We start from the raw sequence: 10,966 nt of genomic DNA, 5'->3' as shown, positions 1-10,966 counted from the left end.
TCCCAAACCTGCTGCTCATTGGAACCACCCTGGGGAACTTTAAAAACTAATGATGCCTGGATGTCAGCCCAGAGGTCTGATTTAATTGATCTGGGATGCAGCCTGGACATCTGGCTCTGTGTGTGTGTGAGTGTGTGTGTGTGTGTGTGTGTGTGTGTGTGTGTGTGTATGTGTGTGTGTTTAACTTTCCACGTTGTTCTCAGGTTGAAAACTACTGAAAGAAATTCCTCATTTCTCTTCCTAACCTGAAAAAGTTGGGTTCTTAGCCCAGGTGGGTGATCCAGGGATCTGGCACCTGTCTCTTTACTGCAGCTCAGCGCCGCATGGCCTTGGAAAATCCGCGCGCGCGACGACGCTAAACACGTGGCGCCGGGGCGGGCGGGGCGGGCGGGGCAGGCGGGCGGGGCCGCGCGTGGCCCCGCCCCTGCACGCCTATCGGCGCGCGGTGCGGACCCTGACGTCACTCTTGTCAGGGCCGCGGCACATGGGCCGCCGGATGCGCTGAGCCCGGCGCTGCGGGGCCGCGGAGCGCGGGGGAGCAGCGGCCGCCGGCGCGGGGTGGGGGGTGGGGTGGGACGGCGTCCAGCCTCGGGTGCTGGCGCGTGGGGGCCGGGCCGGCGCGGTGCCTTCCGCCCTTCTGCAGCTATCTGCATATTTTTTCTTTCTTTTTCGCAATTTTGAATATTTTGCAGGACGAGGGGTTCAAGGCAGGTGAGAGCATCCTGCACGTCGCCCAGGAGCCTGCGGGCACTTGGCGCGCTCTCCGGGGACCGTCTGCACTGGGAACCCGAAAGTTTTTTGTTTTTATTTTCTTATGCAGATGTATTTATAAAGATATAAGTAATTTTTTTCTTGTCTCCACCGCCTTGAAAGCGAGTACTTTTGGCAAAGGACGGAGGAAAAAGCTCAGCAACATTTTGGGGGGCGGTTGGGTTTTTTTCTTTTTAAAGAAAAACATTTGAGTGCATCGCGATGGAGAAAATGTCCCGACCGCTCCCCCTGAATCCCACCTTTATTCCGCCTCCCTACGGCGTGCTCAGGTCCTTGTTGGAGAACCCGCTGAAGCTCCCCCTTCACCACGAAGACGGTGAGCGCTGCCTTCCTGGCTGCCCCGCTCTGGGAAGAAACGACGCTCCCTGGGGTCCCCTTCCTTGGCTGGGCAACCCTGCTGGAGCATCCATACCCTCCCTCCCTGTCCCCTGGCACCCTATCCCTGCTTTGATGAAATTTGAGGAGCCCACCCATCACCCTCCCTGTTCCCCCAAAAGGGGGATCCCCTCACTGAGGAACGTTTAATATAGCGCTGGGACAGACCCAGGCTCGCCGGGTCCCGGTCCCGCGGCGCAGGTGGGAGTCATAACTTGACAGGTCAGTGTTCCCTAGATTGAGGGTCACCCGCACGCAGAGTGAAACCGCCCGCGTAAGGGCAGAGCTGCCCAGTCTGGGGAGGAGAAAACAGGGGGACTCGTTTTATTCCGGGGGGGGGGGGGGGTAGGTGGTCTCGCATCGTACCTCGGGTATTGGGATCTTGCTACTGTTTGTGTGTTAGTTAGCATCAGGAACTTGCGAGGCGTGAGCTGAGACGCGTGTTTTCCTAGCGAAGGGTAATTCAAAAAGGGGGGTGGGGGCTGGGGCTGGCGGGGGAGGGGGAGTGGTCTCCGGGCGGGAAGCTGTGCACGCCTCCAGCTCTGACACTTTCCCTGTGCACTTTTCCTGGTGGGAGGGGAGAACGGAGCAGGCTCACGTGTAATCGCGCAGGAGCCTCCTCTGGCTTGAGCCCTTTCTTGGTAAGTCCCAAACCTCCCCAGGCAACCTTGGCTGGAGCGGGAGAGGAGGGGTCGGGAGAGGCGGCGCGGAACTGAGCTGGTGCCGCCAAGGGATTTGTCAGTTGGGCTGATGCGGTTTCATGCCTTCGATATCACAGTTGCAAATGCAAATGGTGCGGCTTCTAGTGTAAAAGTCTTGAAAGATCATTTGGTTACAAAGAGCTTGGGAGTACTCGCATCTTCTCTCCTAGCAGGGGGCAACCTGTTGCATTGCAAGAGTTGAGGGGTTTGGTTCGCCGTCTGCAAAGCAGCTTCCCTCTTAACTCTCCTTTAAGGAGTAGCACTTGGGAGGAAGGTGCTGCCTGCAGTCTTTTGCATCTGTGGGTGTTTTAAGTCAGATTCTCAGGAGATGAGACTAGAGGATTAGAATGGATGGCAGCGGAGGCTGTGTTTCTCTGAGGAAGAAACTCAGAAGCCAGATTCCCTGATCCCAGATTCCACCCGCGCCTGAGTACTAGAATGGGCAAAATCCAGAGCACTGTTTAAAGACGTCCTGGGGTGAGCGGTTCTTACAGGTAGGACATAGCTGCATACCTCCCTTATAGGTATGTAACGAGCTTTCCAATAGCTGTTCTTTTGACAGATTGCATACATGTATAATTTTTGTGAATTGGATCGTATTTAAGCCTTTAGGGAAGAGGAGGAAGAAAACACTTAAAAAACAAAAACAAAAACCTCCTTTTGTAAAATGCAAGGTGCCCCAGCAGCTTTAAAAGCAAACCTATGTGGGTTCCGGAAGTTCTGTTTTCTCCTCTGCCAATGTGAGGCATTGGTCAAGTTCCTTCAAGTCTCAGAGCCTCTATTTCTTCATTATAAATGGGGACAATAGCGATTTGCAGATATATTGTGAGATTTTTGGACATAATTTATGGAAGGAAGCAGGTATATAGTATGTGCTCAATGCATGGTTTCAGAGGAGGGTGGAGAGTCCCTGCTTTACCAAAATTAGAATCCCTAGCTCACTGGCTAAGTCTGAATGACCTCATATTGTTACTGTAATGAATTTCCTGGAAGAGAAACCATGCCTGGTTATTGGCTGTTTTGTTAAAAATCACAGCCATTGTATGTAACTGCAGGTGTTACTTTGCCACTGTAGATCTGAATTATTTGTCCCCTCCAATAATGTACTGAAAACTGTGTTCCTTTGTTTATATTCTAGATCAGTCTGTAACCCTGTCCCAAGGACTAGTGCTTTCTTTCCAAAGTAAATAGGAAGATGTTGAAAAACAGGCAGAGATCCATGTCCTGTCTGAACTTTTAACTCTAGATCCACAAAAGCCAGCAGCCCAAGAAGATCCCCTGGGTTTGTGAGAACGGTTTGAAGGTGGTGTTTTGTAGCAGAGGCCAGGAGGAGTGATTAAAAAAAAAAAAGCCACGTTTTTTTTTTTTCCCCTTTGTTAAGTCCAACTTTCCCTCATTTCTGCAGCATTTAGTAAAGATAAAGACAAGGAAAAGAAGCTGGATGATGAGAGTAATAGCCCGACGGTCCCCCAGTCGGCGTTCTTGGGACCCACCTTATGGGACAAAACCCTTCCCTATGACGGAGATACTTTCCAGTTGGAATACATGGACCTGGAGGAGTTTTTGTCAGAAAATGGCATTCCCCCCAGCCCGTCTCAGCATGACCACAGCCCTCACCCTCCTGGGCTGCAGCCGGCTTCCTCTGCCGCCCCCTCCGTCATGGACCTCAGCAGTCGGGCTTCTGCACCCCTTCACCCTGGCATCCCGTCCCCAAACTGTATGCAGAGCCCCATCAGACCAGGTAAATTCTAAAAAGATTCTCCCTTCAGATGGGGAAGAGGGTGCAGGGGAGGGGCGGGATGGGGATGGCAGAAATATCTTCACGATCAGGGAGACTTTGGCTGGCTCTGAAAGAGGAATCTTGTATTTCACCCACAGCCATGACTGTCCCACATCAGTGAGCATCTGTATCTCCGGGAGAGTCGGCTAAATGCAGATTCTATGGACCTCCCCCCTGGAAATCCTGATTTTTCAGATCTGGGATGAGGGCATAGGAATATGTGCTTTGAACCTGGGCAGTTCTGTTGCAGTTGATCCACGGGCTTCAGTTTAAGAAACACCAGCCTACAGTTAATGGTTTGGATATGTAGGCACCTCTCTATCTCCTCTCCTTCCCATTCCCCTCTTTCCCAATACATGATATAGGACCTTGATGAATGATGCGGGTAGGCTCTCTCTAAGGCTGTGGTTCACCTGTGTTCATTTCTGTCTCGTCTGAAGGGAAAAAAAATGTGAGTTAGGGGTGGGGGGCCGATCACTTTTTCATCCTTTTCCTCTTGTGTTCTCATTGAGAAATTGAGTCTACAAGCACCTCTCACTGTAAGTGTGGCTTAGCCTTTCTCAGGGCCAGGACTCTATTATTTCTGTAAACCAGATTGTTCTTATGGATTTTTTTTTTTTTTCATTTTCACCTGTTTGTCGTACTGAACCCATGTCTATCAAAGCCCACAAGGTCAGCTGTAAATGGTGTTGAAATATTACACAGAAACATCACCCAAAATGTCCAGTACTTCAAAACCCATGGCTCGGTGCTCAGACAGAGACACGGTTTGAGGTGGCTCAGCCCTGGCTCTATGCTGTTAGTACTCTGTAGTGCAAAATGAACAGGAAGAAAGACCATTTCACGTGCACAGGTAACCAGGAACAAAGATTCAGCCAGATAAATTGTCAGGAAGGTCACTGAGCTGAAGGCCTTTGCTGCAGGGGAAGACAGAAAGCAGGACAATGGGGGATTTGTGCTTGAGATCATTCCTGAACTCTGTGTCTTCACCTCGCATAGAATTTATGTCACATGCAGAGCAAGATTAAAATGGAAGGAAATGATGCAAAGGAGGAAGAAAACACCCCTGCCTTGAAATATTAGTATTGGATTTAACATCTTTCTGTGCTGGCCCCCTGCTCTGAAACCTACTTTGAATGATAACTCAAAGCCACTGGCTAGAATGGAATTAAGTCTTAACTTCTGACCACTCCAGGAGCTTGCAGAAGCTTGGGAACACATTCCTTGATGTGACCCCAAGCCCTAGTTTCCTGGAATGGACAGTGCCATGGTTTTGTTTCTTTCCAGGAACAGATAGTGAGTGAAATAACATTTAAACCAGGGAGAATGGGCTGGAGCCCCAGTGAGAAGGCGCCCTGTATCTCAGTCACTCTACTCTGTAGAATGAGATATAACTACTTTGTAGCTTTAGAAAGTGATATTACCTCTCAGGGCTTCAGTTTCCCTTCTCTTTGAAGGATATAATTTTTATTTGATTGGGTTAGTGTGAAAATTATATATAATATACATAAATAGTCAAATAATTACTAATAGTTGTCACTGTTATTATCTGTGTCAATTTTTATCATTGATTTCAACCCTGTCTTCTGAAATACTTCCTTAAGATACTTAGGAACAGTTGATAACCCTCCTCCCTTCTGGAGAGAAATAACAAGAGATTTTGGCCGATAGTTATTGGATTGGTGTGTTGCAGCCTTAACACTTATACTCAATTGACAAGTATTTCTCCATCCCCTGCCAAATACAAGATGTGTGCCATGTTAGAAGTATTGTATTTTTTCCGAAAAGGCACGTGAACAGTGGGTCCCCAAATCTTGGTTCCTACTGACAATCAAGAATTAAGGTTTGAAGTTTGGAGGCTTTCTTAGAAGTCATTTGTCAGAGCTTGTTAGAATCGGTAATTAATCAGTGACTCAAAAACTTGGGATGCCCCAATCAGATTTGTAATCCACAACAAAGGGCTTCTGAGTTTCCACAGAAATCATTTTGTCAGGTGACAGGGGAAAGGTACCAGGATCCAAGGGGGAACTGGAATCTAGAAATAAGTTCTTCATTTAAATGTGTTTTTGTTGTTATTGTTTTGTTTTGTTTTTGTTTTTTGGGTTTTTTTTTTTTTTTGGTAACAGAAACATACTTCAAAATAATCTTCTTTTTTGAATTGGAAACTCAGTGATACTCCTAACAAGAAGGGAAAAAAGCTAAAGGTCTTCTTCAAATACCAAGTATAGAGACAATGACACTCTGCTGTAACAACTTGTACAGGGTTGGTCATTATAAAGATTATGTGCAAAATAAAAATCTAAGGGATGTGGACTTGATGGATGGTATGTCACCAACAAAACTGAAAAGGAAGACGGTTCTTGGTTTTTCCATGTAATCACAGTAGAGACCAGAGTAGACATGCCAAGTGGATCTTGAGGAAAGGGAGTCCTCAGAAGGCAAGAGCACAGGTGTAGCCTTGAGCATTCTGGGAATTATATTATTTCAGTCTAGACCAAGATTTCCCAACCTTGGCACTGGTGAGGCTTCAGGTAAGTCTTTGCCATGGGCCAGTGTCCTGTGCGTTGTTGCATGTTCCACAGCATCCTTGGTTCCCGTCCCTTAGATGCCAGTCACACACCACCCCCCACCCCCAGTCACTGCTACATGTCCCCTGGGACACCCCTGTTGAGAACTTTCAATTGGGGCAGCAAATTGGTGTAGTTATCCTGGGCACAACTCAACATCCTGTCACATACACCCGGATGCTTTTTGCCTCCTGTAACACTTACTGGCAAAACTTTTGAGAAGGTCAGGAGGCATTAGGTTGCCAAGAAGAAATATCATGTTAATAAAGCATAGTTCTACGCTGTTAGTTGATAAAGCTATGACATCCAGCGAATCAGGAGGTAATTACAAAACAATTTTATTGAACATTTGCTTTCTGTATTTGCTCAGCATGCATCTTTGAGTTATGCTCAGTAGCATTGTGTCATTAGGGCCACCTGTCTGGTTGAAAGGAAATTAAGCCATGAGCTGACAACTACTGCATTTCTAGGTCTACCCCAAGTGTCTTGGAACGGCAGGGTGAGCGTTCTTGTGAATTCTCTTACTGTTCACCATGACTGCCCCCCGACCCCCTTTCCTGCTTTGTGCACTCGTCCTTGTTCCTCTGTCTACTGTCTGATCAAAGGATAAATCAAATATCCAAAGAAATCCAGTTTCCCTGAAGTAACTCAGGAATCTGTCGAAGCCTCCTGTGGCTATGGGGTGATGGCCAAGCCTTCTGGTTGACATCTTGATGAAGGCAGAGTGCTGGTTGCTGGATGCTGTAGCCACCTGCACGGTCTCCTCTGTCATCTGAAGGGCAGCATCCCAGATGGTCTGGTCCCAGGTCAGCCGAGATGGCAGGAGTCATCCTGACGGCTTTGCTGTTTGCCTTTCAGATGCTATCAGAGATAGTACCCTGGAGTGTTCTCCTGGAGGTATGTCCTGGGTACTGGAAAAATAAGAATCTGTTTGCCCGGAGAATTGAGCGATTGCTTTAAGGACAGCAGTCCCTTTAGGGAAAGTCATCTGTAGCAGACAAAGGCAGAGTTATTTTTAAATCACATGCTTGTAAAGCCAGATTTGAAATCGTTTCCTCTGGTGGTTTTTCTTTGAATAGCTTGGGGGTGTCCTACCACTGTTAGACCCATATTCGGCTGAGAATTAAGAAGGCTGTCTTTCTAGTTCTGGGCACAGAGACCGGGTCATGATGAAGGCTGACAGAGTGAAGTGAAAATCTTTCTATGTGGTGGTGTGTAGGAAGAGGAAGGCGTAAGCGGGTGGTATAAGCAGAGTGGGGAGATGGGGGAGAACCCATCATACCTTTGCAAGATGGAATTTGTGTTCTGTTTCTGCTGACCTTCCTTTGTGCTAAGGATTTGGCACAGAAGGAACCTGCTGGCCCTGGGATCTGGGTAATGACAGAGGGGAGTTCTGTGCTGGTGGTTCTGGGATTATGGGAGGTCCTGCCCAGGCAACAGGATTCTCTTGCTTTTCTCAACATCATGAGAAGAAGCTTCAGTTTCTCCCTCCCCGTGAGGGCATGTGGTTCTGTGTTTTCCCACCCAGCACACTGGTAGGTCTGTAGGTTGGGAGCATCGTGATTGATCGTTGCTGTGCACTGTGCCTCAAGTATCTTGGAAGTGTTTTACATTCATTGGGATCAAGGACATCATCAAGGAGAGAGAGTCCAGCTTTCTTTGGAGGCAGGCAGATTTTTTTTTCTGTTTCTTGTTAGAGTTTATCTTCCCCCCCACACCCTATAGAGGACAGACTTGCCCTATTTTGCTGGGTTTGACCTGTTGTGACATTCCCAGGATAGTGTTCTAGTCTCCTGGCAAGAGGTATTTTCAGATAGGTATGGAAAGCTGGGTGGCGGTTCAGAGCATAAGCCCTGGACCTCGGGGGGCTTGGGTTCACGTCCTGGACCCACACTGGCCCTGCTATGCAACATAGTGTTAATTTCCCTACCTCCTTAAGCCTCAGTTTATGTGTCTTTGGAATGGAGATGATAGACCCCTCCCTTGGGGTTTTTGCGGTTAAATGAGGTAACGCCTGACAGAGTTTGACACCGTGTATGGCACATGAATACTCAGTGCCTGGAGCTGTTGTTCTGATGTCAGTGGCATGGGAGCGGGGAGAGAACTCAACTGGATTCCCAACCCCTGTTCTCCGTTTAGGGATTTGTTTTCATCCAGTCCCCTTCTCTCTGCAAAAATAGGACATGCATTTTTTTTTTTTTTTTTTCTCCAGCATGCCTAATCCTTATTCTGTGTAGCCTGCTTGACTTTTCTCCTTCATTCTGGGTTAGGACAAGTGACTTCCTGGTGTTAACCCAGCAGCATCGCTTCTGGGTTAGCAGCTCCTGGTCTGCCAGTATGGAAACAGCCACTCACTCCGTGCCCAAGGCCCCCCCCGCCCCCCGCCCCAGCTCTCGTGTGAACCCTGACAACCCTGGCCACCTGCCTGCGTGACCGTGTGCTTCAGGCACGTGGCTGTGCCCCGTCGAGCTTGCCCAACCCTGGGTGGTGTGCTGGCTTGCTTCCATCCCCCACCCCAATCCTTGCTTCTCCTCCCAGGCAAACTATGGCAAGTGCCAGCAAGAAATTGTAATCCCGACCCTGGCAGGAGAAAGCTGAGCTCTGTAGGGCAGTTCATATGCAGGAAGCCAGCTCGGTCCAGCATTGTAGACAGACCCCAGACTCGGCCCTCTCTCCTGCCTGCCTGCCCAGCAGCCCTGTCTTCTCTGCACCGCCCTGGCGGGCGGATTCCTGTAGGCCAGCTCCTGCCAAGGGTCTTGGCACAGTCTTCTGAGTTGAGCACTGTGCCTACCAGACTAGAAAAATAGCAATATGAAGACAGAACTAGGTAGGGGAGAAAGAGAGGGGTGGGGAAGGTGGGAAGAGAAAAGCATTGATAACATCCTGATGTAGAAAGCCAGAGGATGAAAAGACAGCGGTGATTTATTAGGTTTCTCTGGAACCCTCTTCTGCAACCGGACTAATTTAATTACTCTTACCCAAGAGCCTTTTTTTTTTTTTTTAATGTCTCAGCAGTGAAAATGGAGGGAAGAGGGAAAGTAGCAGGGGAAGTAGTAAGATTAAAAAAAAAAAAAAAACATTGGGAAAAAAACATGAGAGGGACAGGGAGATACAAGGTCTACATTGGATTCTGTAATGGAAATGGTTGAGAATATTGTTCATGTATTATATTTGATATTATCCCAGCAAATGTCTTGACCTGAAGCCATGAAACCATTGTTTTGGAATAAACTTAATTTTCCTTAAGGCCTAGGTGCTCACCAGCTTACTGTTCACGGCATCCGTGAGAATGCCCAATGTTTGGGACCACTCTCTACCGGCAATATAGCAAAGTTTTAGAGCTTAAGATCCAATAAACAAACAAACCTGGGTGTAAATCTTGACTGCCCTGCTTGCTTGTGGTCTCAGGCAGATCACTGAAATGATTTCCCATCTGGAACTTTGAAATAATCTCTGGATTGGCCTCATGGGACCGTGGAAGGTCCTGTGAGCTGGTGCGTGTAGAGTACTCGGCACAGTGCTTTGCACACAGTAAGTGCTCAATGACAGCTGCTGTGTGTGGCATTCTCATCACCATCTGATCTCCTTTCTCAGAGGACGACCTAGCGTTTGTCTCCAGGCAGGTCTGTATACGCTTCCTTTCCTAGCCCATTAAGGCCTCTGGTCAAGGCATTTGAATCTCTCCTCTGCTTTTCTGCCTAGTCTTGCTTACCCCACTTAGCCTCTGAGTTTTAGGTAACCGGGGGTAGCTAAACTGTAACCTGTATGCATTCCTCCTTGCTCACGAGGTGAAAACTGAAACAAACAAAATGCAGTTCAAATAAGTTCCTGATTAGAAGGCTTCTCAGTGACATATTTGCAAGTAAAATCTATCAGTTGATGTTACTATTGAATTTTTAATAACAGGCATTAAGTAATTACACTTGAAGACAATATAATGACCTCAGGGGTAAAGAAGCTGTAAGGCACGTTATGTTGCGGGAGGAGGAGAGAGGTCTAGTTCATCCCCTTGCTCACAGGCAATACTTTGCATAAGCATTCCAGAGTAATATTTCCTCTTTCCCCCAAATGCTCCCATACTGGATAAATCCTTACTCTTTCTGCGCCTTCATTTTCTCATCTGTAGGGTAGCATCTTTCTTGGGCTTATGTGAGCTTTCTAAAGCTAATGTGCACGAAGGGTCCACTGTGGCACCATAGGTCAGCTCTGTTACTTTCCCCTTTTCTCTGATTTGAAGGTTAGGGAGCAACAGAGGCATTTTTAGGAGCAGTGTGGATGGTTCCCAGAAATAGCATCAGCTTTCAGTCTGTGGTGTGCCCTGGGGAAGACAGACAAGGGTACCACTTGGCTTCTGGCCTCAAAGAGATGGCAATTTAGTAGGGAAGATAGAGGTTTTAGGTAAAAGGGTGAGTGACAGGACAGCGTAGCATGTCCTTGGTGCCAAATGATGGGGACCGAGAGGCCCCCAATATCTGCTGAAAAGAGGAGATGGAAGAGTAATCAGGAAAATGAGTAAAGTGTTTAAAAATGAATAAGGGAGCAGGGCAGACACTGTGAAGGGCCAGACCTCACAGGAAGCAGCCAGCGCCCGGGGCAGGAGTGTCTGAGGTACCTCTTCTTGGAAGACGTGGAGCCTGTGTTGGGCCTGGGAATGAGAGGTGTGGAGAGCCGGAGTGGTGAGTGGGCAGCCGGTGCGCGGAGTTGTAGAGGCAGGAACGTCTGCGGGGTGTTTAGGGAACAAGGTGTAGATCCAGTTTGGCTGGTACGGGAAA

At 48.1% G+C, this 10,966-nt stretch overlaps 1 protein-coding gene across 3 annotated transcripts in view; it reads left to right on the top strand.

The window, feature by feature from the left end:
- The first annotated feature begins 558 nt into the window (after window positions 1-558).
- HLF (HLF transcription factor, PAR bZIP family member) overlaps window positions 559-10,966 on the top strand; it is a 54,003-nt gene continuing 43,595 nt past the window's right edge. The window contains exons 1-2 of one of the 3 annotated variants that reach the window (XM_078437336.2): window positions 559-1,087; window positions 3,253-3,588. In XM_078437336.2, the coding sequence (XP_078293462.1) occupies window positions 973-1,087; window positions 3,253-3,588 (451 nt within the window). In that variant the 5' untranslated portion in view covers window positions 559-972. The remainder of the gene's footprint in view (window positions 1,088-3,252; window positions 3,589-10,966) is intronic. The other 2 variants (XM_060646457.3, XM_060646458.3) reach the window with 2 other exon arrangements.

This window comes from Panthera onca, chromosome E1, assembly GCF_046562875.1.
Source record: "Panthera onca isolate mPanOnc1 chromosome E1, mPanOnc1 haplotype 2, whole genome shotgun sequence".
Lineage (NCBI taxonomy): Eukaryota > Metazoa > Chordata > Mammalia > Carnivora > Felidae > Panthera > Panthera onca.
Note: the sequence above shows the minus strand (reverse complement) of the source record. Positions and strands in the feature narration are given on the sequence as shown.